This window comes from Melanerpes formicivorus, unplaced genomic scaffold (genome assembly GCF_026170545.1).
Source record: "Melanerpes formicivorus ecotype bairdi unplaced genomic scaffold, bMelFor1.0.p_v2 SCAF_83, whole genome shotgun sequence".
Classification (NCBI taxonomy): domain Eukaryota; kingdom Metazoa; phylum Chordata; class Aves; order Piciformes; family Picidae; genus Melanerpes; species Melanerpes formicivorus.
In genome coordinates, this window is record NW_027142435.1 from 1,644,650 (window position 1) to 1,672,410 (window position 27,761).

Here is a 27,761-nt window from a genome sequence, read left to right on the forward strand (position 1 = left end):
CGCTCTGCAGAGCTTGGAGCCCTGGCAGGTCCTCCCCGGCCAGGTTGTCCCTTGGACGGCACCGATCGCGCCCGGGGACGTCGGAGGTGCCGGCGGCTCTCGGCGGCGCTGCCCAGCGGCTGCCTGCAGCGGGAACGGAATGGGATCGCCGGGAACGGCCGCGACGGGTGCGGGATCCCAGCCTGCTGGGGGGCCTGGAATCCTGCCCAGGACAGCTGGGGTCAGCTGGGAAATGCTTGGGGGAGGAGGGGGTGAAAGATTTGGGGGCCTGCAGGCTTTAGGGGGGTGAAAGATACCGGGGGGGGGCTGCGAGATTTGGGGGTGAAAGGTTTGGAAGTGAAAGGTTTGAGGAGGAAGCATTAATGGCTCAGAAAGGAGGAAGATTTGGGGTGGAGTATTCAGGGCTGAGGAATACTTAGGGGTGGAATATTTAGGGGGGGTGTGTGTGTGCAAGATTTGGGGTGGAACATTTTAGGGCTCAGGAATAATTCTGGGGGTGAAAAATTTGGGGGTCTGCAGGATTTGGAGGTGAAAGGTTTGGGGGTCTGAATGCTTTGGGAGTGAAAGATTTGAGGATGAAACATTTATGGCTCAGAAACGATGGGGGGAGGGAGGATGAGGGGCTCAGAAAGATTTGGGGGTGAAGGATTTGGGGCTCAAAGATTTGGGGGTGAAATATTTAGGGGTCTGAAAGATTTGGGGTGAAAGATTTGGGGGTCTGAAGGATTTTTGGAGGTGAAGTATCTGAAGGTTAAATATTTAAGGCTGAAATATTCAGGGCTGTGAAATATTGGGGGGAGAAATATTTGGGGGGCTGAAAGATTTTTGGAGGTGAAATAATTTTTTTGGGTGGGGGGGATTCTGAAATCTTTGGGGGTCTGAAATGCTGAAGGGGGGGAAAAATATTTGCACCTCTTAAATAGTGGAGGTGAAAGATTTGGGGGTGAAATGTTTGGGGGTGAAATGTTTGGATCTCTTAGATATTGGTGGGGTGAAATATTTAGGGGGGGGGAAGAGGTCTGAAATATTTGGGGTGAAGAGATTGAGGGGGAGGTGAAGCTGAGCTCTGCCAGCCCAGGGCAGTGCCAGACTCAAATGATTTGCCCCAGTTCTCGTGGCAGGGCTGGGCAGGGGGTGCCACTGGGTACCCACTTTGCTGCTGTCCCAGGTGGTGGCACTTTGGGGGGGGGGTCCTGGGTTTGCCTGTCCTGGTACTTTGGGGTTCCACAGGGGTTTGAGGTGTCTTGAGACCAGGCTAACCTCACTGCACCCCATGGGAGCTGCAGCAGGAGCTGGGGATCAGTGAGGGTCCCATGGGGGCCCCTGGCTGGGTGTGGGGCGCAGCAGGGGGCTGGGGGTGCAGGGGGAGGTGGGGGGCAGCACTCCAATCCTACTGCTTTAGTGGGACAGGACTGGGGGCATTTGGGGTCCTGTCCCCCCTCCCCAGGCGTACTTGGATGCTCTTCATGTGCTGTGGGTGGTTTTGGGGTGTCCCTGGCATGGGGATGGCTGTTGGGGGGTCTGGGGGGGCACGCTGGGGCTCCACCTCTAGGCAGGGGGCTCTGGGCATGACCCCAGCCGCGGCAGGGGGAAGTGAAAGCAGGCAGCGAGCCCTGGCCGGCAGCGGGGGGCTGGGCCCTGCTTGAGGTGCAGCCGGGGGGGGGTGCAGACCCGACCCCCCCAAATCCCCCTGCACCCCACCCTCCTCCCCTACATTGTGTTTGGGCCTGGGGTCCCCTCTGTCCCCGCTCACCGCGGGGGTTCCCCAGCCTGCCTCAGTTTCCCCACCTGCAGGATGGGGTTAACACCAATTCCCCCTCCCCCCCCCCAGATCCCTCCGGGGTCCTCCCAGGGCTCCCCCAGCCGGGGGGGGGATGGGATGTGGGGTGTGGGTGAAGCCCTCGGTGCCCCCCAAGGAGCTGAGTGGGATTTAAGGGGAAAAAAAAGGAAAAACCAGGAAAAGCCTGGGGAGGGTGTGGGGGGGTGGTGTGGATTTTGGGGTGGGAGCAGACGTCCCTGGGAGCCCCCCCGAAGGGGTGAGGCGGGGGGGGGAGGGGAGGGGTCGGTCAAAGCCTTTTCTGGGGTTTTGGTTTTGGTTTTTTTTTCCCTTTAATTAACATTTTTTACTTTGTCTTGTTCACGATCTGCCCTAAAATGGTGCAGGGGGTGGGATCCGCCACCCCCCACCCCACCCCCCCCCGCCCCCAGCCGCTCTTCCGTGCGGATGGACCTGGTCACCTGCAGGGATCCAGCCCCCGGGAGCTGCTCGCTCTGGAGCCCAATGGTGGCAAGAGGAGAGCTGGAGCTCTGGGCAGGGCTGGGGGCTGCTCCTGCTCTGTGTTCCCCCCACCCCCAACGCGCACATCCCCCTCCCCACCCCCCCAGGCAGCCCTGGGGGTGGCGGCTCCGGCGGGTTTGTCCTGTCCCCTGTCCATGCTGGGCTGGCTTCCAGCCCACCGCTGACCTTGGGTGTCAGTGTCCCTTCATGTCCCCTTCCCAGCGAGGGTGGGGGTCGGGGGACAGCGGGGGGGTACTGAGGGACGGGGGAGGGGTCAGCAGGAGGGTGACAGTAGGGGGGACTGGGGTGACACAGAGTGAGGGGAAGCTGGGAGTGTGGAGAGGTGACCCGGGGGGGACACACGGAGTGGAGGGGGACAGGAAAGGGGCGGGGGGACAGGGACAACCCCGCAGGGTGGGGGGAGTGAAATGGAGGTGCCCCGGGAGGTGGGAGGTGCGGGGGGGGGACACACCGAGGGACCCTGTGAGGCGACAGGGGAGGAAGGGACACAGAGAGGGGCTCAGGGAGGTGGCAGGCTGGGGGTCTGGGGAGGTACCTTAAGGGGTGGCACACGGGGGGGGCTGCACCAAGGTGCTCCATAGGCTGACACGTGGTGGGGGTGACACATGGGGGGCTTGGGGGGCGGGGAGCGGTATGGGGGGGTTCAGGATCATGAGGATATGTCCTGTGGGGTGGCACCAAGCGAGGGGTGACATGGAGGGGGGGGGCGATGAGGAGGTGCCCTGTGAGGTGAGACGCTGGGGTGGGGGTTGGGGGGAGGGGGGCATGGGAGGATTCGGGATCGTGGGGACAGGCCCTGTAGGGTGACACGCAGTGGGTCTGGGGGGGCCAGGAAGGGGTCAGGGGTGCGGGGAGTTGCCCTATGGGGTGACACGAGGTGGGGGGAGCTGGAAGCACCTTGTGGGGTGACACACGGGGCGGGGGGTGGGGGGGTGTGTGTGTGTGACACGCGTGGAGGGGGGGCGTGACACGCAGAGGTACCTGCTGGGGTGACAAGCGCTGCGTGGGGGACACACGAAGGTGCCCCATAGGGTGACACGGGGTGGGGCTGGAAGTGCCTCGTGGGGTGACATGGCGGGGGGCTGGGGGGGGCACGGAGGTGCCCCATGGAGTGACACGCGTGGGGCGTGGGGGGGCACGAGCGCTGCGCGCGGGGACACAGGAAGGTGCTCCGTGGGGTGTGTGTGGGGGGGGGGGTCTCCAGGGTGTCAGGCGGGGGTCTGGGGCTGTGAGACAGGGGAGCTGGGGGGCTCTTAAAGGGGCCCTGCCCAGCGCCGGGCGCTACGGGGCCGCCTCCCCCCGCCTTCCCCGGCTGTGAGGCTGCGCCCCGGGGCGGCGGGCGCGGGGGGGGGGCGGCGGGGGGGCGGTGCGCGGCCCCTTTAAGAGCGGGGCGGCCCCGGCCGGAGCAGGAAGGAGCCGCATACGGGCCTCGGCGAGCAGCTCCCGCGGGGCGGCCAGAGCCTGCTCCGCCTGCCCGCTCGGCCCGGCTCGGCACGGCGCGGCCCAGCTCCGCTCGCTCGGCCCGCTCGGCCCCCGCCCGGTAGGTGAGGGGAGGGAGGCGGCGGTTTGGGGGGTAGGGGGGAGGAGGTCAGGCCTTGACGGGTCGAGGGGGGGGGGTGAAGGCCCGACCCCCGGGGGCAACAGCGGGGCTGGGGGGGGGCCGTGAGAAGACGGGGGTCGTGGGGGGTCCGCGGGGCCGGGGGGGTGTCTCCCGGTGTCCCCTCCCGGTGCCCCCCCTCCCCCCCCCCCCCGCGGGCTGCATACGTTGTACTTGGCCGGGCCGTGCTGGGGGGGGTCGCGGAGGGGGGCTGGGGGGGGCGGGGGAAGGCCCCGGGGTGGGGGGGGGCGGGGCGGGGGCTTCTGGGAGTTGTAGTGCAGCGGCCGCGCGGCCCTGCAGGTGCGAGGGGGGTGCGGGGACTCGGTTTCCCGGCGTGCCCCGTGGGGAGGCGTGTTGATGGGCAGCGGGCGGGGCCAATCGGGGCGCGCCCCTCCGCCCCGCGCACCCGCCCGCTCCTCGCTGCCCGGCCCAATGGCGGGCGGCGCGCGGGGTGGCCGAGGACAGGCGCGGCGGGGCCTGCGCCCCCCGACCCGGCCCGCCCTGGCCCCAGGCTCCGGCTCCCCCCTCCGCGGGTCCTGCCCGCCCAGACCTGCGCTGCCCGCAGGGGGAGGCTCAGGCCCTCGCCTCTGCGCCCCCCGCCCGGCCTCCATTAGCGGTGGCCCGCCCGGGGGAAGGGGTGGGGTCGTGGCGCCCGGCCAAGGCTCCCTGTGGGCCCCCGCTGCGGGGGGGGGGGCGGCTCGGCCCGGCCCGGCTCGGCTCGACGAGGCGGGGGTGAGGCGGGGGGGGCCTGGCTACTGGGTGGGGTCCCCCGGGGCGTGCGGCCTTGCCAGCCCGGCCTGCGCTGGGCCGACCCGTGCGGGGGCGCCGGGCAGAGCCGCTCCCTCCTTCCCCTCCCCTCCGGGCCCCCCCCTTCCTGTCCCCGAGCACCCCAAGGTCGTCCCCGCGAGCAGCCGACCCGGCCTGCCCCTGCCTGCCTTCACTGGGGGGTTTGGTGGTTTTTGGTGGTTGTGTTTTTTTTTTGCCACCTCTTCCTTATCTCCCCCCGGCCGGCTCCGCACCCACCCCCGTGCGCAGGGACGGGGGGGGAGAGGGAGGTCGGGCAGCCGGCGGCGGTTCGCAGTGATAATCCCCCACCCCCCCCCCTCCGCCCCTTCCTCGGTGGTTGGGGCCCTGAAAGCCGTCGGCTGGGCCCTGCGTAGAGAGAGGGCTGCCCTGGGAGAGCCGTGCAGGATAAGCCTCTCTCCCCCGGGGCCGGAGCTGCGCAGCAGCGAGGGCCGGCGAGTTGCTGCGGGGGCTGTCATGAGGGGCAGCATCCCTAGCTCGCAGCGCAGGGGAGGCCTCGCTGCTCGGCTTCCTCCTCTTCACCAGCCCCCATCTCAGAGCTCCTGAGTGCAAGGTGCTGGGTCGGGAATCGCGCTGGCGCTTCAGGTACCCCAAGACCCTGTGCTAAGCGACCCCCTCACCCCGAGAGAGAGCGGCAGGTTAGTGCCAGGGGAGCTGGCAGCAGTGCCTCGGTGAGGCTGGTGGCAGGGGCGGTTTGCTGCGCTGGCCGCGGGCTGGACGCGGAGGCAGGCTGGTTGCTGCCCAAGGAAAGGGCTCTGTTGCTTGTGTGGCTTGAGTGGTGCGGGAAAAGCCCGTGGAGCGGGGCTCTGGCACCTGGGGCTTCCTCTCTAACCGGAGCTTTTAAATCCCGGCGTTCCGATGTTGAAAGCAACAGTTCCTGTTGTGCACCCGCGATCGACGTGACTGCTTGTGCCTCGCCTGCCTCTCCCATGTTCTCAGCTCCTGGAGACCCTCTGGCTCGCAGGGCGGCAGGAGGTTGGCCAGCACAAGTTTCTCTCAGCTCAAGGACTCTTGGTAAGAGTTTGCTGCTGCTCCAAGTTCAAGATTAGCTGTGCTCCCCGGGCTGCTAATTGACTTGGCTATCGAAACCATAACTTATATAATAAGGACTTTATGGACATGGGTAGAGAAGGTCTCTCTGCCGGGAAGAATTTTACAACCTAATGAGGGTTGAAGTTGTGCAGTGGAGCTAAAAGGTCATCCTGTTGTGTGCTGAGCTTTGGGGGGAGTTGGGGTCTGGGGGGTGTTGGGGGTTTTTGTTTGCTTGCTTGTTGGTTTGTTTGGGGTTGGGTTTTTGTTTTCCAAGGAAAGGTTTTAGTTTTGAATGTTTCTATTTCTGAACGTTTCTGCTGGTTCTGGTTGGAAGCTGCAGTGGTGTGGCCACTTCTGGAGGCTGGTCAGGAGGAGATGGTGCTGGCTGGACTCTAGTGGTTTGCCAGAGATGTTGGCTTTAAAGGACTTGGGGGGTGGGGAGGGGGCAGGAAGAAAAAGAGAGACTGGGAGAAAGAAACTGAGCAGTTTATTAGAGAGGAGCCTTCTCGTGTTTAATATTCATTCTGGCCCCTGTTCTGGCTTGTTCTGGTGGAAGAGGGAGTGAAGAGGCACAACCCAAACATGGGTGAGAGCTGGTGGGATTTTTCCACCAAGCCTTAATTGCGTTAGCAGCTCAGGGGAGGGTTTTGCAAGGCACAAGCTCTCCATAAACTCGGTGGTGAACGAAACTCCTACTTTGCTTTCTGCTGATCTGCAGCTCTGCTTAGCTCTTGGTGTTCCTTTTCTCTTGTAATCTCTTTCCTTTGGGGGTTTTTGCTCCCCTCTGCGTGGTGGCAGCGGGGTCTGCCGGTGCTCTTTAGCCGTACCGTGGGCTAAATGAGGAGCTCTGCTCGCTGGAGGTGCTGGGTGGAATTAATGTGGTGTGTGCTGAGGGCGGTGGGGCTTGCTTTGTGTTTTGTGACTTTTAAAGCAGAATTGACAGTCGGGGTGGTTTTCCCGGCGTGAGAGTGTGGATGGCAGCATGGGAGGAGTTCAGAGCTCCTGTCGGGAGGCTGCCGCCGCGGAGCGGTTGTGCTTCCTTGGCTTCCTCAGCACCTCGTTTGGTGGTGGTGCTGGGCTTTAACTCGGCAGAATCGGCTCCCCACTGGGTGTCCGACCTGAGACCTGTGTGAAATTCCTGGGCTGCCTTTGAGAGGGAGCCCGAACGTGTGAGAGCTGTGGTTGCATCTTGATTAAAACTGACACTCGAGGGTTTTTTTTCCCCCAGTCGCAGGATGCTGCCTTTTGCTGGGTGAGAAGACTTCTGTGGCGAGCAATTAGAGCCCTCCTCCTTATCTTGCATAGTCAAAGCAGCAAATACTTGCTCTTAACTCTGCTGTCGACCAGCCTTAACCTCAAAGTTGAGGAGACTGGTTTCAGGCTGTAATTAAAAAGCCTTTTGACGAGCGAAAACTCAGGGAAAGGGAGAAAGCCAGGCAGTCTCCGGGATGAAGGGAAGCGTTTGTTGCCCGGTCCCATGACCCTTTGATCCCGGCTGGTGCGTGTTTGTGTTCGGAGCTGCCTCCCCATCAGCCTTCTCCGCGTGTCCGTCCCCGTACCTGTGCCGGGAGCATCCCGCCGGGCCCGGAGGAGCTCTGCTGGGACGTCAGAGCAGGAGCAAACGAGGTCAGGCGAGCGGCGGGATCCTCCGCGAGTATCCAGGGAGGATTGTTGCTCGCCCAGCCTTCCGGGCCGTATCGGCTTCCCTCCGCCTTCATTCTCAGTTTCCCTGCTCCCCGCTCCCAGTGCTGGCTCCTGTGGCAGAGGCTGCAGAGGGAGCAAAATTCATTCTGTGCCCCGAATCCTGGTGAGGCTCCTTTATCTTTCCCTCCCCCCTCCCCGGGACACCCGGCCAGCTGAGGGACTTGTAAATCTCGCTGCGAGCTCGCTGGCCGCGGCGCCTGGCCGCAGGTGGAGCCGGGCGGGGGGGATCAGTGTCCCCTCGTAATGTGACAAGGTGCGAGAAACTGGAAACTGGTGCGAGCTGCCCCGTGCTTGCAGGTGGAAGCCAAGGCCGCGTTGGTGAGATGAGCCGCAGATCCCCTGGCAATCAGCGGCTTCCCGGCGCCGCCGCTGCGCCCATCCCCTAAGCGATGCCCCCGGCCGGAGCGCCGGCGGCCCCAGGACCTCCCCCGGCCCCAGCCCCGCAGCTTCCAGCGCTTCGGACTCGCCGCTCCCTGCGGGGCAGCTGCTGAGTGGTTTCTTTGCTGACCCTTCACAGAGTCAGCACCTTCCCGACCGTCCTCCTCCCGCTTTGCACCCACCCGAGCTGCTGTGAGATCCTCTCCCTGCTGCGGGAAGGACTCTTGCCCTGCTTTCTTTTCCCCCCACAGCAGAGGATGCTCCCAAGTGTCCCAGCGCTGCGTTTTAACTCCCTCTTACCTGCTGTGCTCCCTATTTCCTTCCTGGTTCGTGCAGCTACGTATTTCCCACCGGCAGACTGGAAACCAGTAAGTAGTTGGCTTTTTGTTGTTGTTTGCCTGAGTGCCTGCCCAGCTCCGGTGCTGGGCAAGCATCGAGGGCAGGCTTGTAGCTACAGGTTGCTGCTCTCTAGTTACTGGGAGCCTCTTGCCCCGACAGGCAGGGTACACGCGGTACCGGTTCAGCCCTCCCTCCCTTCATCCCTCTGCTGCCTGCTCCTGCACCGAGGAGGGAAGGCAAAGAGCTCCATGGCAGGACAGGGAACCCCTCTTGCACCTTGCATGGAGCCCAGGACGCCAGGAGAAGCAGCCACAGACTAGGAATTGCCTAAGGGACTGCCTTGCTGGTATGCTCTGCTTGGTCACTAAACTCCAATCTTTGGCTTTACTTACCCCCCAACCCCCACCCCCCTTTTTTTCCCCCTCCCTCTCCCTGGTATGGAAGAGGCTCCTGGAGGTGCCATTCGAGGCAGTGAGGTGAAAGCTGGACCTCTGAGGTGGAACGTGGTGGGAGTGGGGCAGGAAATGCCAAGCTGGTTGCAGGGGGAGGACATGGAGGCTGTGAAGGGGAACTTGTGACATGGCTGCGGGGTGGGAGAGAGGGACAGGTTGGTCTGGGGGCTTGGGGAGAGCTGGGTGTGCAGGGGGCAGGTCAGGAAATGGACAGGCACTGGTGGGAGGCTGTGGGAATGGGGAGATTTCCAGCAGCTCTTGTGGTTCTCCTGGTTTTGGAGGTGGAAAGAAGCTGTGGCAGGGGAGGAGGAGAGTGGTGCAACGTGGGCAGCTCCTGTCAGCCTTCCTCGGGGCAGTGCTGCTGGACACCTGAGGGAGACTTTGGCTGGAGTGGGGAGTGCAGGATTTGGCTTCTTGCTGGTCTGTGCCCTCCCTGGTCTGTGAAGAGGAGAAGGGGCTGAAAACACAACCTGTTGCAGCCCTTGTTTTCATCCAGCCTTGGTTGGCTGGGGTGTGCCATGGGCCCACAGTCCCCGCTCAGCCCTCCTGCTGTGTGTTAATGCTGCTGGCAGCTTCATTCCTTCAGGAGGAGCCTTCATGGAAGGAGGATAGCAGTGCCACCAGGGCCTTCAAGCTGAAAAAGAAACCTTCCCCTTCCATCCCCAGTGTCCTCCTGGGCAAGGGTTGGTGCTTTAGCCAGCCTTGAGACAGCTTCACGTTTGGTGTTTTGTCTTTTCCCTTTTGCTTCTGAGAGCTTCCTGAAGCGTTTAGGAGAACCGAAGGGCTGAGTGGTGAGGGCTTCGTGTTCTGCAGTGTGGGAGCTCCTGCAGACCCCAGGGTGGTTTCCCAGGGAGCAGCTCTGTGGGAGCAGAGCCATCAGAGGGCTGTTGGCAGCAGGAGTGTGGGCACACTTGGGCTTGGCTTTGGCTGGGGTTTGTTTCAGCAGGCAGAACAAGCAGCTCCCAGTGCCGCTGAGGTGGCCCCGAAAAGCCACGCTGGGACGCTGAGCAGGCTGAGGAGGGCCTGTGTAGGCTGAGGGGAGGAAGGAGGCCTGGGAGCAGCTTGAATGTAGCTTTTTCTGGAGCAGAGGTGGGTTTGCAGCAGGATGTGAAGGTCACTTCTGTCCTCCTTGGTGGCTGGTTTCTTCTCAGTGCAGAGAGCTGCCTGGGGGCTGGTGGTCACTCTTGGCCTCCTTGGTGGACAGGAGCTCACTTCTGCAGGCAGAGAGATTCCTGCTGCTCAGTGACAGTGCAGCAGAAAGACCTCATATGGTGGACCTGGAGCAACCACATGGAGAGAAACACCAATGCAGAGCCACAGTGCTGCTGCTGGAGGTCTTGAGGCACCAAACTAAGCCCCCTGCCCACCCCCAGGTCCAAGGGCCCTGCGCTGGCCTGGGGTCTGTGACTCCGCAGGCTTGAACCGAGGCACATTCCTGCTGGATTAAATGCAGCCTCTGATGACAAAGGAGAAAATTGGCAAGGAGGGCTGGGTGGAGTAACCAGTTCAAGCTAACCTTGCAACACAAGGGGAGTTTTAGTCTGTCCTGGGTGTTGCTGTCAGTGGCAGAAAGGGTCGTGTGGGAACCGCAGTCATGGAATCGCTCTGGTTGGAAGAGGCCTTTCAGATCCTGGAGTCCAACCAGTCACACAGCACTGGCCCTCAGCACCACATCTACACAAAGCCTTCCAGGAATGGTGTTGATCCAGTGCAGCCTGGGTTTGGAGGGGTGACAGGTTTGGGAGGCTGGTTGGCTCTTGCTTTGGTTCTGGCTTGGCTTGAGCAGTTGCTGTCGTGCCACTGAGGTGTCCTGAAGTTCTCCTTCAGGGGACAAGGAGGTTTTAGACTGAAAGAGGGGGAGAAACTAAGCTAGGTTTAGAGTGTGCTGATCCAGGGTGGCTTTGAAAGGGCAGCAGGGTGAGGAGGCTTTGTGAGGAGGCTGTGTGTTGATCCAGTGCAGGGGGGACAGGTTTGGGAGGTTCTGCACCATGTGTTGATCCAATGCAGGATGACTTCGGAGGGTAGGGCAAGTTTGAGAGGCTTTGTGCCCTGTGTTGATCTGATGTGGGATGGTTTTGGAGGGGTGGCAGGTTGGGGGAGGTTCTGTGGTGTGTGTTGATGTAGTATGGGGTGATTTTGGAGGGCTGATGGGTTGAGGAGACTCTGCCCTGGGTTGTTGATCTGATGTGGGATGGTTGAGGAGTCTCTGTGCCTTGAGTTGATCTGGTACTGGACAGTTCTGGAGGGGTGGCAGCTTGGGGAGGCTCTGTGCTGTGTGTTGTGATGGTGTGGGGTGGTTTGGGGGGCTGGCAGCTTGGGCAGGCTCTGTGCTGTTGTTGTGATGGTGTGGGGTGGTTTGGGGGGCTGGCAGCTTGGGCAGGCTCTGTGTTGTGATGGTGTGGGGTGGTTTGGGGGGCTGGCAGCTTGGAGAGGCTCTGTGCTGTGTGTTGTGATGGTGTGGGGTGGTTTGGGGGGCTGGCAGCTTGGAGAGGCTCTGTGCTGTGTGTTGTGATGGTGTGGGGTGGTTTGGGGGGCTGGCAGCTTGGGCAGGCTCTGTGCTGTTGTGATGGTGTGGGGTGGTTTGGGGGGCTGGCAGCTTGGGCAGGCTCTGTGCTGTGTGTTGTGATGGTGTGGGGTGGTTTGGGGGGCTGGCAGCTTGGAGAGGCTCTGTGCTGTGTGTTGTGATGGTGTGGGGTGGTTTGGGGGGCTGGCAGCTTGGGCAGGCTCTGTGCTGTTGTGATGGTGTGGGGTGGTTTGGGGGGCTGGCAGCTTGGGCAGGCTCTGTGCTGTGTGTTGTGATGGTGTGGGGTGGTTTGGGGGGCTGGCAGCTTGGGCAGGCTCTGTGCTGTGTGTTGTGATGGTGTGGGGTGGTTGCAGTGCAGTGCTTGCCCTGTGACACGGTAGCAGGAGCAGCCAGCTGCCATCTCTTGGGGTCAAAGCCAACTTCTGGGTTTTGCCAGTGGTTGATGCTGTGGTGGAAACTGAAGTGCCTGGTGAAGCTGTCCCATGCCCTGGAGGGGAGCCCTGTCCTTGGTGGGGATCCACAGCAGCACAGAGCCTCCCTGGGGTTTGCTCATCCCTCTCCTGCTTGCCTCATTGTGGAAGTTACCCAGCAGTGTCTTCAGGGACGTGCTTGGCCTCTTGTCTGGGTGGTGAACACCATTAGGCTTCCATCAAAGCCACAGAGCTTGTGGTGGGAGGTGCAGGGGACTTCCCCTTGGCCCCAGGCACTTGGGATGTGTTGGGAGTGGGCCCTGTGCACTGCTGTGGGTGGCTTTGCCTTCCCTGGGTTTGGGTTCATTCTCCTGGTCAGCAGCAGGAATGCTCTCTGGTTGTGTTCAGAGGTTGGAGTTCTGAGGGAATTGTGGAGCCTGGATGGGAAGGAGGGGAGCAGGGATGGGATTGAAGGGTCAGGTGGTTGGTCAGACCCTGGATCTGGTGTTGAAGCTGCTTGTCATGAGCCCTGTCCTCAGCAGCCCTTCCCTTTCGCTGCCCATGCAACTGGAGAAAGGACACAGCTGGCCTGTCCCTCCCCTCCTGGACCAGCATGTGAGCAGCACTTCCATGCAGGCAGCTTTGGAGAATGAAGAGCAGCAGCCCCTCCTCTTCCTGGTGTCCCTAACGATTTCCTCTGGCATCTCCTGAGCAGCACCACAGAGAGCAGCACCACAGAGCAGCTCATTGCCTCCCTTCTCCATCCCTGCTGCTTGCTTTGCAACCCAGTGCTGCTGGAGGGCTTTGGGAGCCTGGTTCCAGTTGCTCTTGCTCTGGTTCTGGCTTGGCACAAGTGGTCACTGTTCCACCTCTGAGGTGTCTTGGTGCAGCTGTTCTTCACCTCAGGGGGCAAGGATTGGTGATGGCTTTAAACTAGCAAAAGGCACATGGAGAATGGAGAGAAGGAAGACATTTGGTGGTGAGAGCCTGGCCCAGGGTGCCCAGAGGTGGGAGCTGTCCCAGCCCTGGAGCCATCCCAGGGCAGAGTGTTTGTGGCTCTGGTTGGGGATGTCCCTGCTGGGTGCAGCTTGGACTGGATGAGCTTTCAAGGTCCCTTCAGCCCAAACCATTCCAAGTTTCTTCCCACAGCAGCAAGGGCTGGGAGGGGGCAGCTGTTGGTGCTGGAATGATTCATAAATGGGTTGAGGTGTCAGATCTAAATTGGTCTCTTGGGGCTATCTGCCAGGGTTTGCCTGAGGATGCAGGCAGATGACTGAGTCCCAAACCTGTCTGTCCAGGAGCTGCTGGGCAGTGTGTCACCATGAGAGGCTTGGTGAGCATCCCTCCATGGCCTGCTGTAAGGTGGCCTTGGGACTTCTTCATCAGAACTCCTCAGTGCAGCTCCTCCAGCCTGATTTAGATGCTCTCCCAAACATCTCAGACCTCTGCAGGCTCCTCTGGGCACAGGATGCAGCCTTCCCCACTGAGGAAGTGGCTGGAGCCCGGGGGAGGTTGTCCATGCTCTGATCAGCCTCTGTGGCCAGCCTCAGGAGAAGAGAGGAGAGCACCACAGCAAAGCCATCTCAGCAGTGTTTGAGGGGCTGGGCTGTGGGAGGGAATGGTAGGGATTGGAAGGGATGTCTGGAGGCAGAGTGACCTGGAGAAGGTCACACAGGAACAGGCCCCAGGTGGGTTTTTTGATTGCTCCAGAGGTGGAGACTCCTCCACCTCTCTGGGCAGCCTGCTCCAGGGCTCCAGCAGCCTTACAGAAGTTCCTGCTCATGCTCAGATGGAGCTTTGGGTCGAGTTGTGCCTCTGCTGCCCCTTGTGCTGTCACTGGGCACCACTGAGCAAAGCCTGGTCCCACCCTGCTGCCACCCACCCTAGGAGCATTGATCAGCAGTGATGAGATCCCCCTCAGGCTGTCCTCCTCCAGACTCAAAGCCCCAGTGATGGTTGCTGCTTTCTTTGAACACCATGGGAAAGCAAAGCTCTTTACCACTTGTCCTGTGATGCTTGTGGAGGGTGTGAGGGGTGTTCAGTTCCAGTGCTCCCTCCAGACATCAATGAGAGCAATTCCCAGATACTCCTCCTGCCAGAGTTCCCTTGACAGCAGCAGCAGGATGTGGGATTCTGCTTTCCTGGCTGCCCCTCTGCACTGCTGAGGCACAGCAGATCCTCTCTGTGGTGGCTGAGATGTTTCTTCCCTGGTGATAACCTGGAGTGCTTTGGCCCCTCTAGGATTCACAGATTGCATTGGGTTTGAAGGGACCCCCAAAGGTCATCTTGTCCAACCCCCCCTGCAGTCAGCAGGGGCATCTCCAACTGGAGCAGGCTGCCCAGGGCCACACTGAGTCTGATCTTGAATGTCTCCAGGGATGGAGCCTCAATCATCTCCCTGGGCAGCCCATTTCAGGGTCTCCCCAGCCTCACTGTGCAGAGCTTCCTCCTGATGTCCAACCTAAACCTGCCCTGCTCCACTTCCAAACCATTGCCCCTGGCCCTATCCCCACAGGCCCTTCTAAAGCCCCTGCCCAGCCTTCCTGCAGGCTCCCTTCAGATACTGAAATGCAGCTCTAAGCCCTCCCTGGAGCCTTCTCTGCTGCAGGCTGAACAATCCCAGCTCCTGAGGGATGTGCTGTGGATCCCTGCTGAAGGATTTCTTTATGGGGTGGATTTCCTTTTACCTTGGGCAGCTGCTTGCTATGAAACTGTCCTAGAATGAGGGTTGGCTTTGTGCTGGAGCTTCCTGTGCTGCCCAGGCACAGATTTCTAGACAGCAGGGAGAGGCAAACCTCCCTGGCAGGTTGGACCTGGCAGCAGCGTGGAAAGCCCCAGCTGGTTTGCTTACCTGATGGTGGTGCGGGTTCGTCGGGTTGGGCTGAAACTGAGGAGCTCAGGCTCCCTTCTCAGCTCTTCTCACAGCAGCTTGGTTGTTTTTCCACTTCACCTTCAGCTGGAAACACAGAAGCAGAAAGCTCTGATCTTTGGAAGGATCAGCACAAAACAGCTGCCCTGCTTTGAGGAACCGGTGGAGCAGTGGCTTGGGCTGAGCGTGTGACCCTGGTGCCTGGTTAGAAACCAACCTGCCTGGATGTGTTCCTGTGTGACCTTGTCTAGGTGAACCTGCCCTGGCAGGGGAGGTTGGACTTGATCTGCAGAGGCTCCTTCCAACCCCCACCGTGTGGGGTTCTGTGAGTCCTCAGCATGTGGTCAGCTCTGGTGCCGTGGATCCGGCGATCAGAGCTGGGTAACAGAGTCCCTGCTTTGAGACCTGGGCCACGAGATGCTTCCCAGAGTCCCTGCCTTCAGCTGGGGGGCTTGGAGGGGGCTGGAGGGGATGCTCCTTGGCAGAAGACAGAGCCATATTGTCCACAGAGAGGCCACAGATATGTGCAGGATGCTGCCTCTGCTCTGATCTCTTCCCTTCAATAGCTGCATGATCCTGGTCAGGCCCTGGGACTCCTCTGGTGCTTCCCCCCCTGCTGCAAGGGGCACTCGAGGCAGAAGAATGCTTGCATTCACTTCTTGCCATTGATGGCTCAGTTACCTGCTGGACACAAAAGATTCCTTCCCATGCTACTAGCACAATGCAGATGTAGTTAAAACCAAAAGTCAACCTGCAGGGGCTTCCTCTCCACAGCCTACTTCTGCTTCTCAGGTCCACATAATTGGGATAGTTTGGCCCTCCACTGCCCAGCAGCACATTCCTTTCAGAGAGCAGTTGAATTTTAACAGCACTGGAGAGTGGTTGAAGGCCTTCAAGATCCCCTTTGCTTCTCCTGAGCCAGGCAAAGCCCCCTCCTCCACTTCCTCCTGCCTACCATCTTCCCACCTTCTGTCTCTGGCTTCGTGCTGCTGCGTGCGAGGTGTTTCCTGATGCCTCCACATAGTTTAGGGTGGATCCTGGGCAGAGAGAGACCTGCTCAGGCTTGTCCTTGGGATGTTGCTGAGCTTGGTGTCAGCAGAGATGATGGCTCAGGCTCCATCTGCGTGGCCTGAGAGCTGCCTTTTAGAATGGGAGAAGTGTTTGGGCTGGGAAAGGCCTCTGAGATCACCCAGTGCAGCCATGGCCCCAGCACCACCATGGCCACTAAACCCTGGCCCCAAGTGCCATGGCCACACATTTCTTGAGCACCTCCAGGCATGGGGACTCCACCACCTCCCTGGGCAGCCTCTGCCAATCCCTGACCACTCTGGCAGCAAAGAAGCTTTTCCTCATCTCCAACCTAGCCTTCCCCTGGGGCAATTCCTGGCCATTTCCTCCCCTTCCCTCACCTGATCCTAGGGAGAAGAGACAAACACAAACTCATTCCAACTCAGGGAGTTGCAGAGAGTGGGAGCAATCCACTTTCCTGGCAATAAGCACCTTGTGGGTTCCACCAGGTGGGTGTTTGGCCTTTTGCAGCTCAAGGTGCCCAAGGCAAGGAGATCACAAGGTGTTAGGCTCAGCTCTGTAGAGGAAAGGCAGTGGGGCAGGGCAGGCTGCTGGGAGGGAGTTCTGGCTTGATGGCCACGATGGTCTCAGGTCAGTGGTTGGTCCTGATGATCTTAGAAGGCTTGTCCAACCCAAACAATTCCCTGATCCTGTGACACCTCTCACTGGAGTGGTGCCCTGCAGCCCTTTTTGGGTGGAAGAGGTGATGACAGTTCTGCCTTGCAGCCCTGAGCAGGTGCTTGGTGTTGCTCAAGCTTCTGCTGTGAGCTGCTGGAGTGGGTGGCAGCTCAGTGGGGAGAGCAGAGCCCTGCCTGTGTCAGACCATTCAGGATCTCCTCTGGCTGGGGAGCAGGTAGAAAACCTCCTCTGTTACCTGACTAACCAGATGTGACTTAGCTCCTACACCTGATACCTGCCTGCTGCAGAGCCCTGGGAGCTGCTCAGGTTCCTCTCTTCCCCCAGAAATGCACAGAAGAGAGCAAAAATCAACCCAAAAGCCAACCCCAGCGAGGCTCTGTGGAAAGCTTGCAATGGAGGAGTGTCCTGTCAGCACCTGGGGTTGTGATCCCATCTTCCTGTGGTCCTCATTTGAATGTAAATGTTGAATTCCAGAGCTCCAGGAGGGGTTGGGTGACATCCTGCTGGACTCAGGGGAGCGAAGTGCAAGCTCAGGGGTTTCAGTTACCACTTGGCTCTGCTCTTCTGCAGCTCCACCGCTGGGGCTGGAAGGTGTCAGGTGATGGGCTGAGCATCAGAAAATAACCCAGCAGCAAGCTGCAGTGCTGGTCCTGCTGCTGAACCAGGTGGGTGTGGAACAGCTGAGCTTGCTGGGAGTGCTCCTCACAGAATCCCAGCGTGGTGTGGGCTGGGAGGGACCTCTAGAGCTCACCCACTCCAAGCCCCCTGCTCCAGCAGGGCTCCCACAGCAGAGCACAATGCCCAGGGGGGGGTTGGAAGCTCTGCAGAGAAGGAGACTCCACAACCTCTCTGGGCAGCCTGCTCCAGGCCTCCAGCAGCCTCACACCAAAGAAGTTTCTCCTCCTGTTCAGATAGAACCTCCTGGGGTCCAGTTTCTGCCCCCTGCCTCTTGTCCTGTCCCTAACTAGAGTCTGGCCCCAGCACTCAGAGCTCTGCAGAGCTGCTCCCCAGCAGCTCCCTCCTCACCTGTGCTGCTGCAGGAGCTTCTTCCTCCCTAGGTGCAGCTCCCTTTGCTGCTTCTCCACGAGGTGAGGAGCTTCCCACCTCACCCAAGCCTTCAAGAAAAGGACCAAGTAACGTTTTTCCTGCCTGGAGCTGGGGCTGCACTGGGGCAGAGGTGGGGAACTTGGAGTTGGCCCAGGCTGGTGATGGTTGGGAGCACACCAAGTCAGCTCTGGGTGTCAGTGCCAGGTCTGTAAATAAATGTGAGAGCTCTGGGCCTGCTTTGGAGCTTCCTCTTTTCAGCTGCAGCATATTTCAAGTTGATGGCATCCCCTTGGTTGCTCTGAGTTCCTTGTGAGGGCTGCAAAGATGCCACATTTCACCTCCCAGAGCAGCCACCAGGCTGCAGAGATGTTACATTTCACCTCCAAAGCAGCTGCCAGGGCTGCAAAGATGTCACATCTCACCCCCAAAGCAGCCTGGGGTGGCATCTTTGCAGCCCTGCAGAGCCAGCCAGTCTGGGACCACGAGTGGCTGATGCCCTCCTTGGGGGGGTGAGGGCTGTGGGGAGAGGAAAGAGCTGCCTGGGGAAATTGAGGTCAGTAGCTGAAGCTCCCCCTTGGTGGCCCTCTTCTCGTCAAGGAGGGGTGGACTTGCTGCAGGGCCTGCTGGTGGTTTTTTGTCACTTATCACCTGGCTCTTAGGACCTGTCCAAGGGGATGGCTGCCATGATTTGTCTGCTCCAGGTGGGGTTTTTATCTGGCACCTTGGTGGAAGGCTCCAGCTCTGGTCCCTGAGTCCCCGGCTGCAGGATTTTAACTCTCAGACTGTTTAGCCCCCTAAAAAGAGTCTTTGAAGGGCTGAGGGGAGGAACCTGGTGGTCTCTGGCTGTGGCCATCCCTGGGGGGGTGGGGGAGGCTCAAGGCAGCCTCGCCAGCCCCTGACCATCCTCTGCCACCACAGCTGAGGGACACAAAGGCCACGTTGTGCGAGGAGAATGAGTTGCGAAGTTGAACAACTTTCCATGCCAGCCCTCGGCAGTCTCATGACCCTGCAGCCGTTCCCACACTGTCCTGCTGATTGTCCTGGCCCCCTGCTTGGGGAGGGCAGGGGGGGATGGGGAGGTGACCTTGCCTGCGTGGCCTGACTCGCCCCCCCTGCCCTCCCCCAGGCCCCCTCGGTGCCTGCAGTTGGGCACTGCAGCCGCCAGAGCCTGGCTGTGTAGGGCACGAAGCTTGGGCTGCACAGGAGGCTCTGGTGTGAAGCTTCCAAATGCTTCATGTGTGGGGAGGGGGGAGAGGAAGCTCAGTGAAGCATCTGCTGGAGAGGGGAGGGGCTGGGGAAGGGGACTTGATGTCAGAGCTGGGGTGGGCAGAGGATCAGAGCCCCTTCTTTGGGGAGCAGTGTGCTGTGGTGGCTCAGGCTGGGGGGGACTGGGGAGCTGTGAGGCTGTCCTGGTGGGAATGGGACAGGCAATGGTGAGGCAGCAGAGCCCCCCTGGTGCACCCCAGGGATTTGGGATGCCAGGGATGCCCTTGGACCCCATGTGGCTGTGGTGACCTTGCCCAAGGTCACACCTGGAGCTGGTGGCTGAATTTGGAGCAGTGTTTGGTCACCTGGTCCTCGGCCATCAAAGAGCCTTTTCCTCCCTACCAAGGACCTCGTTTTAAGGGAAGGCAGGAAATGACTTTGGGTTTAAATCCTGCTGCTGCAGGGGGCCAGGAGCTGGCTCTGGGGTTGGTGCCCTTGCTCTGGGCAGCTTGGGAAGCCACCTTGCTACAGTGCTTGGTCTTGGTGGCAGTGTTGAGTGATAGAAGGAGAGGAGGTGGCCTGAAATTGTGCCAGGGGAGGGTTAGGTTGGACATGAGGAACAATTTCCTTGCTGCAAGGGTGGTCAGAGATTGGCAGAGGCTGCCCAGGGAGGTGGTGGAGTCTCCAGCCCTGGAGGTGTGCAAGACACCTGTGGCCATGACAGCTGGGGCCAGGGTTTGGTGGCTGTGGTGGGGTTGGGTTGCTGGTTAGACTGGGTGACCTCAGAGGGCTTCTCCAACTGAAACAATTCCAGGGTTCTGTGACCTCTGGCAGCTCAGGAAGCTGCCTTGCTTTGGTGCTTAGCTTGGTGGCAGGACTCTGACTGGCTGCCCTGTGCATCCATCCCAGCTGCTCTGTTCCTTCCCCAGCCTCGTGCTGGATGTGTTGGGTCCGAGGCTGGTTTATGCATAAATGTTTGATGCTGAGGGCTTCACCTCAGATCGATGTGCCACAGCCTCAGCACCACCTTCTCCTGCCTTTCCATTGGGTACAACACAAAGGTGCAGAGGTTTTGTTCAACTTCCTCCCACTAAGGAGGCTTTTGAAAGGAAGAGGCAGAACTGGTGGGAGAGCTGCAGCTGAGGCCACGAGCAGGGTGGGTGCCTGTGCTGGGAAGCCAGCCTTGTGTTGCAGCCTGCTTGCTGGCTGCCTGTGCTGCTTTGCTCTGCTGGGAGCTGCTTCCTCCACAATCACTTCTGGTCTGGAGCAGCTCCTGACTCATCCAACCTCCCCCCTGCCATTGCATGGAGCAGGCCACTTCCTGCTGTGCCTCAGTTTCCCTGGGGACTTGGATACTTTCCCCTTGTGCTGAGGGTGTTGTGATCTGCATCATCTGTGTGTGGATGTCTTGGCTCCTGCTGATGGCAGTGTTAGAACCATGAAGGTTGGAAAAGATGGTCAGGAAGGGTGTGGGCATGACTCTTCAGGAAGTGGTTGGGTGGCTGTGGGGGTCTTAGGTTGAATTTGATGATCTTAAAGGTCTCTTCCAACCAAAACAGTTCTGTGAATCTGCCCAACACCTCCATGGCCTCTAGACCCTGTTCCAGAGTGCCACATCTACCTCCAGGGATGGTGACTCCACCACCTCCCTGGGCTCCACCCCCTGACCATTCTGGCAGCAAAGAATATCTAATATCTAACCTAACATTCTAATATCTAACCTAAACCTCCCCTTGCACAGCTGGAGGCCAATCAGTCCCCTATTGACTGACAGGCAGACAGTGTCCCTGTGGTAAGGAGCAGAGGGGTTTGCTGCTTGAGACAGGAGGGAAAAAGGATTCCTGATTTGGGGCACCTGGAGGCTGGGCCTGGGAGGCCTTGTTTGGCCCTGGTGCCCTCCCTGCTCCTGGGGAAGGTGCAGTGGTTGCCGTGGGTTGAAGTGTTTAAGCTCAGCTCTCTGTGACCTGCCCTTAGCAGCAGGCTGGGGGGGGTCACAGCTCCCTTTTCCCTACCCCTCGGTGCCCTTGAGTGCTGAGCTCACTGCTGTGCCCTTTCCAAAGGACACTCCCTGGCAGCACCCTGCCTGCTTCTCTCCCAGGAGTCCTGGGAGCCCGGTGGGGAGCGGTGGGAAGAAGGTTCCCCAGCACTGACTTGAGTGTGTCAGCAGCTCGGCTGGGCAGAGCAGAGACCTTCCCAGCACAAGTGGGATTGGGAAATACTCCCAGAGGTGGACTAGGGTCTACTGGTGAGGCTCCAGCCTCTCTAACCCAACCCTGGGCATGCCTGCCAGCTTGGTCCAGATGCCGTCTGGCTGCATTAACCCTGGGCCTTGCCAAGGCTTGCCAGCTCTGGCCCAGATCCTTGCTAATTCAGCTGTTCTTCCAGCCTCTAGCTCGAGAGCTCCTAGGCTGTGTCCCTTCTCCTTCCCAGCGTGAAGGTAAGCATGGGGCAGGCAGGATGGCGGTGAGGAGAGGCACGGGGCACAGTGGAGCTGCCAGCGCTCAGCGTGGCACTGCCTGGCGGCGGCAGCAGCCAGATGCCTGCTCGGTACCTTGGGAGCTCTGCTGAGCACCTTGATGCCATCCAACAGCCCAGGCCCCCTGTGACTCACTCTCACTGTTCTCACCTTCTCTCCCCCAAGCCTTTTGCATCAGCAATGGTGGAGCACGTTGGAGCTGCCAGCGCTCAGTGTGGCCCTGGCTGGTAGTGGCAGTCAGGTACCTGCTTGGTACCCTGGGAGCTCTGCTGAGCACCTCGATGCTTTCTGGCAGCCCAGGCCCCCTGTGACTCACTCTGACTGCTCTGCCCTTCTCCCCCCCCAGCCTTTTGCGTTGGTGATGGTGGAGCACATTGGAGCTGCCAGCGTTCAGTGTGGCCTTAGCCGGTGTGGCAGTCAGGTAGCTGCTCGGTACCTCGGGAGCTCTGCTGAGCACCTCGATGCTTTCTGGCAGGCCAGGCCCCCTGTGACCCACTCTGACTGCTCTCCCTTTCTCCCCCCCAGCCCTTTGCATCGAGGATGGCGGGTGGCGTGGACGGCCCCATCGGGATCCCGTTCCCCGATCACAGCAGCGACATCCTCAGCAGCCTGAACGAGCAGAGGAACAACGGGCTGCTGTGCGACGTGGTCATCTTGGTGGAAGGCCAGGAGTTCCCCACCCACCGCTCCGTCCTGGCGGCCTGCAGCCAGTACTTCAAGAAGCTCTTCACCTCAGGGTTAGTGGTGGACCAGCAGAACGTGTATGAGATAGACTTTGTGAGCGCGGACGCCCTGTCGGCCCTGCTGGAGTTCGCCTACACCGCGACCCTGACCGTCAGCACTTCCAACGTCAACGACATCCTCAACGCCGCCACCCTGCTGGAGATCCCGGCGGTGAGGGATGTTTGCACGGATCTCCTGGACAGGAAGATTCTGGCCAAAAATGACCAGATGGATACAGTAGATCAAATTGATCAAAGGAACCATCTCAGAGCAAAAGAGTACCTGGAGTTCTTCCAGAGCAACCCCGTCAACGGCCACCAAGGCAGCTTCCCGTGGACCAACCCAGAGTTGAGAGACCTTCAGAGACTGAACTTCCGAGGCCAAGAGGAGGAGGAGGAGCCGGACTGCAACGGCTTAGACTTCTACTCTCAAACCCCTCTGAACGAAAGACCAAAGGCGAATGACTGTGATCCTGACAGCAACCCGGCCATGTGGCTGGACAGAGAGGAGGAGGAGGCGGCCTCCGGCTCCTTGTTTTCACCCTCTCAGAACGGACATTACAGCGGCCGGAGCCTGCCCACACCGGGAGAAGAGGAGGGGACCCTGGGGGGACCTCTGGACCAGCAGGAAGCCGGCGACTCCCCCAGCTTCGGCGCGGCCGGGGCGGAGGCGGAGGACGACGCGCGGGAGGTGGACGGGTTGGCTGCCAGCGCCCTGCTGCAGCAGATGATGAATTCCATGGGCAGGCAGCAGCTCGGGGAGGACGAGCGCAAGGACGACGACGGGGTCATGGATTATTACTTGAAATACTTCGGCAGTTCGAGCGAGGGCGACGTCTACCCGTCCTGGTCCCAGAAGGTGGAGAAGAAGATCAGGGCAAAAGCATTCCAGAAGTGCCCCATCTGCGAGAAGGTGATCCAGGGGGCTGGCAAGCTGCCGCGCCACATCCGCACCCACACCGGCGAGAAGCCCTACGAGTGCAACATCTGCAAAGTCCGATTCACCAGGTGAGCTCTGCCGCACCAAACCGCCTCCTGCCTTCCCCAGGGGCTCTGGCTGGGCTGGGCTGGCCTGCTGAAGTGTTTATCTTCCCTTGCATGACTAATTTCCATCGCAGCAGGCGAGCTGGAGATGCAGGCCAGGGTTTTCCAGGGAGGTGAAGCCTTTGGGTGTTGTGTCTCTTGAGGTGGTGTCTCAAGGGGCCTGCCTCGATGGCCAGTGCCAGCACCCTCCCCCTGTCCTGAGCTGATGAGCTCTACTGCACCTCTGGCCTGACCCAGGCTTCTGCAGAGGCCAAATAATGTGGCTGGTGGAACAGAGCTGTGGCTCATGGTGTTTCCATCGTGGTTGAGGAGCCCAGGGTGGAGGTGAGAGTCTGGGGGCCATTTAGAAACGGCCTCCTGGCGTGACCGAAGCACTGGTGGCCACCAGTTGGGTTGGGAAGAGGCTGAAGCCCCATCGGTCGTGAGCCAGGGTGGGCTGAGTGCTGGCTGCCCCCAGCACCACACACAGCCTGGTGCCTGGGCTCAGCTCCCTGGGGGCGGTCGCCTGGGCGCTGTTTCTAATCAGGGTTCCTCCATCCTTCCCTGTGCCACGGGGACGCCGAAGAAAGGAGACATTGTTTGGCTTCCTCCAGTTCAGCCTCGCAGCAGCGCCGCCTCCTCGGCCTGCAGCCTCCAGGGCCAAGCCAGGGCGGGGGTCTCACCCTGCCCAGGGGCTGCGGGGGCTCCCTGCCTGCCTGCCTAAACATCCTGGCCTCTGCTGCCTTTGCTTCCCAGGAGCCTCTCCCCTGGGGGACCACGGGGCTGATCCCCACCACAGGCAGCCCCTGGCCGCAGCAGGTGGCTGCGGTGGGAAGCTGCCAGAGCCTGGCCGTGGGCAGGAGGCCGGATCCTGCCCCACGGCGCTGCCGGCCCCCTCCCCATGGCGGTGGCCGCACCCAGCCCCACGTTGGGTAGCTGAGGAATGCAGATAATGGCAGGGGGCAGGATGCCAACCTCCGCCGCTCCCCCAGCAGCGCCCGGGCCCTGCCACGCGGCACCTCCCTGCCCCACACCGGATCTGCCCCACGGCTGCCGGGGGGGCCGCCGGCTGCACCCACTGCCCTCAGCGGGTCCAAGGTCCTCGCTGGGAGCTGGAGGATGAGGAAGCTGCCAGGCCCTGGCAGCCATTGGCACCCGGGGTGGGTGGCGGTGGTGAGGGGGAGAGGAAGCGTGGGGGGTGCAGTGTGGCGGTGCCAGCTCCTTGCTTTTCCATCTCACCCTCCTCTGGTGGGTGTCAGATGGAGACCTGTGTCAAGGGAGGTTCTTCTCCCCCTCTGCTCTGTTCTGGTGAAGCCACCTCTGGAGTCTTGGGTCCAGTTCTGGGCTCTCCGGTTCAAGAAGGACAGGGAACTGTTGGAGAGGATGATGAAGGGCCTGGAACATTGTGTGATGGGGAAGGGCTGCGAGCCCTGGGGGAGAGCAGCCCCAAAGGGGATCTGATCAATGTTTATATGTCTCTGAAGGGGGGGGAGGGGCAAGGAGAAGGGGTCAGGCTCTTCTTGGTGCTGCCCAGTGACAGCACAAGGGGCAGTGGGCACAAACTGGAGCCTAGGAGGCTCCACCTCAACGTGAGGAAAATCTTTGCTGGAGGCCTGGCTCAGGCTGCCCAGAGAGGTTGTGGAGTCCCCTGTGGAGACTTTCAAAACCCCTCTGGATGTGTTCCTGTGTGACCTGCCCTAGGTGTCCCTGCTTTAGCAGGGGAGTTGGGCTGGATGATCTCCAGAGGTCCCCCTCAACCCCCTCCCCTCTCTGTGACTCTGACAAACCTCCTGTGCCCCCAAAAATGCCACAGCAGGCAGGGGAAGCCCAGGCCCCTCAGGGGAGCGGTGCCTGCTCTGGAGGGAGGTTTTGGGGGTGAAGGCAGGAGGACAAGCTAGGCCTGTTTGGCTCGGGGTGGTTCCCTGCCACCCCCTCGCTGGGTGGGGACCCTGGAGCCGCTTTTTGCTCTCCTGTGCTTCCTGGTTGCTGTGCCTTGGCAGGGGGAGGAGCGGCAGCTGCGCTCTGATCCTTTGCTGGCTGAAAGGCCGAGAGCTGAGGTCCAAGCTCAACATTTCCAACCTTGGAGCAATTGGAAGAATTCAGTTTTCAGAGCTGTGTTGTGGATGTGCTGCTGCCTTGCTCTGAGTGAGCCACCCCCTGCCCAGCCCCTCGGGAGCTGTGGTAGGAGCAGAGGTGGACACATACTTGGTGTTTGGTCCCTTAAGGTTTAGGACTTCCTGGAGCCTCCTGCTGCTGGAATTTCCCCCATGTGGGAAGGAGAAGGTGCCTGGGCCCAGCCTTTTTACACAATCAATGAATCATTTGGGCTGGAAAAGACCTTTATGATCATCAAGCCCAAGTGTTACCCCAGCACTGCCAGGGCACCACTAAGCCATGGCCCTCAGCACCACATCTCAACAGCTTTTAAACCCCTCCAGGGATGGAGACTCCACCACTGCCCTGGGCAGCCTGGGCCAGGGCTTGACAACCCTTTTGGGAAGAAATGTTCCTCATGGCCAACCTAAACCTCCCCTGGTGCAGCTTGAGGCCATTTCCTTTTGTTCTGTTGTTCCTTGAGAGAAGAGACCAATATCCATCTGGCTCCAGCCTCCTCTCGGGGGGGTGTAGAGAGCAATGAGGTCTCCCCTCAGCCTCCTTTTCTCCAGCCTAGACACCCCAGGTCCCTCAGCTGCTCCTCACCAGCTCTGTTCTCCAGCCCTTTCCCCAGCTCAGGCCACTGCTGAGGTACAAGGAGGAGCATTTTCTGTGCAGGAGAGCCGAGAGGGATGGGACCTGATCCCTCACCCCAGCCTGGGATGCTGCTCCTCACTGCCTGGCCACGCACTTGGGGCCTGGTGTTTCTCCTCCAGGAAGCAGCAGAGGCTGTGGCTCACGTGGCCACGCTGGCCCCCAGCCCAGCTCCTGTGCCTGCTTCCCCCAGGCTGCGGCTGCGCAGGGCCTGCCAGGGGCATCCTGGGACTGGGAGATGCTTGACCCTGTTCTGGGCAGTGTTCAGCCTTGTGCCAGGCACTGCTCAGCCCCATGCTGGCTGATGCTCAGCCCTGTACCAGGTGATGCTCAGCCTGTACCAATTCTCAGCCCCATACTGGGCAATTCTCAGCCTGGTACCAGTGGTCAGTTCCATACTGGGCATTGCTTCCTCCTGTACTGGATGAGGCTTAGTCCCATACCAGGCCATGCTTGGCCCCATACTGGTGCTCAGCCCTGTCCTGGGTGATCCTTGACCCTACACAGGGCCATTCTCCACCCCATAGCTATGCCTGACCCCACACCAGTCAGTGCCCAGCCCTTTACCAATACCCGACCCTGCAGCAGTCAGTGCCAGGCCCATACCAATACCTGCCCCACAGCAAGCACTCCACGCCCAGCCCTGCACCACTACCTACCCCTGCCCCAGCCGACACCCAGCTGCTGCCCAGCCCTGTGCCTGCCTCGGTGCCAGTCAGGGTGTGATGCCCCTGGGTGTGTGCCATGCCCCTGTGTGTGTGCCGTGCCCCTGTGCGCATGTGCTGCCCCTGTGTGTGCCATGCTCCGGTGCATGCCATGCCCCTGGGTGTGTGCCATGCCCTTGTGTGCGTGCCGTGCCCCTGGGCACGTGATGCAGTTGTGCGTGTGCCATGCCCCTGTGTGTGTACCATGCCCCTGTGTGTGTGCCGTGTGTGTGCCATGCCCCTGTGTGTGTGTGATGCCCCTGTGTGCGTGCCATGCTCCTCTGTGTGTGTCGTGTGTGTGCCATGCCCCTGTCCGTGTGCCATGCCCCTCTGTGTGCACCGTGTGTGTGCCATGCCCCGTGTGTGTGTGATGCCCTGTGTGCGGGCCGTGCCCCTGTGTGCGTGCCATGCCCCTCTGTGTCGTGTGTGCCATGCCCCTGTGTGTGCCATGCCCCTGTGCATGTGCTGTGCCCCTGTGTGCATGCCGTGCCCCTGTGTGCGTGCCATGCCCCTCTGTGTCATGTGTGCGTGCCGTGCCCCTGTGATGCCCCTGTGCATGTGATGCAGCTATGCGTGTGCTGTGCCCCTGTGTGTGTGCATTGCCCCTCTGTGTGTCATGTGTGTGTGTGTGCCATGCCCCTGTGCGTGTGATGCCCCTGTGCGTGTGATGCCCCTCTGTGTGCGCGTGCCATGTCCCTCTGTGTACGTGCCATGTACCCCTGTGTGCATGCTATGCCCCGTGTGTGTGGGCTGTGCCCCTCTGTGTGTGTGCCATGCCTCTGTGTGCGTGCCATGCCTGTGTGTGTGTGCCATGCTCCTCTGTGCGTGTACCCTGCCTGTGTGCTGCTATGCCCCCCTGTGTGCCTGCCATGCCCCCCTGTGCGTGTACCCTGCCTGTGTGCGTGCCGTGCCCGTACGTGTGTGCCTGCCATGCCCCCCTGTGTGCCTGCCATGCCCCCCTGTGCGTGTACCCTGCCTGTGTGCCTGCCATGCCCGTACGTGTGTGCCTGCCATGCCCCCCTGTGTGCCTGCCATGCCCCCCTGTGCGCGTGCCCTGCCCGTGAGCGCGCCGTGCCCCCGCGCGCGGGCCGAGGCGTGACGGCGCGGGCGGCTGTGCTCTGTCGCAGGCAGGACAAGCTGAAGGTGCACATGCGGAAGCACACCGGGGAGAAGCCCTACCTGTGCCAGCAGTGCGGCGCCGCCTTCGCCCACAACTACGACTTGAAGAACCACATGAGAGTCCACACCGGGCTGCGGCCCTACCAGTGCGAGAGCTGCTTCAAGACTTTCGTCCGCTCCGACCACTTGCACAGGCACCTTAAAAAAGATGGATGCAACGGGATTCCATCCCGGAGGGGGCGGAAACCCCGGGTGAGGGATGCCGGAGCTCTGCCGCCCACCCCGACGGGGAGCGCCGAGGATGGAAGTTTTCAAGCCGGAGGAGAGAGTCAGGAATCAGAGGACACCACCCTGCAGGGGACCGGGCAGGAGGAGCAGCAGCAGCACTTTGAGGAGAATTCAAACAACGCAGAGTCAGGATTGAATGTAGCAGCAGCAGGAGGAGGAGGCGGAGGAGGAGGAGGAGGCGGAGGAGGAGGAGGAGGAGGAGGGGCTGTGGAGGGTAACACGCAAGGACTCTCCTAAACCAAAAACAAAACAAAACAAACCCAAAACAAATATATATATATATATATATAAGAGAAAAAAAACAAAACAAACC

At 60.7% G+C, this 27,761-nt stretch overlaps 1 protein-coding gene across 6 annotated transcripts; it reads left to right on the forward strand.

Moving 5' to 3' along the window:
• The first annotated feature begins 200 nt into the window (after window positions 1–200).
• Window positions 201–27,755, forward strand: ZBTB7A (zinc finger and BTB domain containing 7A). 6 transcript variants are annotated; one of them, XM_068164992.1, is made up of 5 exons: window positions 8,113–8,182; window positions 8,313–8,499; window positions 21,191–21,265; window positions 21,370–22,574; window positions 27,169–27,755. In XM_068164992.1, the coding sequence occupies exons 3-5, from the start codon at window positions 21,206–21,208 to the stop codon at window positions 27,683–27,685; spliced, it is 1,782 nt and encodes a 593-aa protein (XP_068021093.1). In that variant the 5' UTR covers window positions 8,113–8,182; window positions 8,313–8,499; window positions 21,191–21,205; the 3' UTR covers window positions 27,686–27,755. The 6 variants fall into 6 exon arrangements, with proteins under 6 accessions (XP_068021096.1, XP_068021098.1, XP_068021095.1 ...); XM_068164993.1 differs by lacking the exon at window positions 21,191–21,265; XM_068164995.1 differs by lacking the exons at window positions 8,113–8,182; window positions 8,313–8,499; window positions 21,191–21,265 and adding an exon at window positions 201–220.
• The last annotated feature ends 6 nt before the right edge of the window (window positions 27,756–27,761 follow it).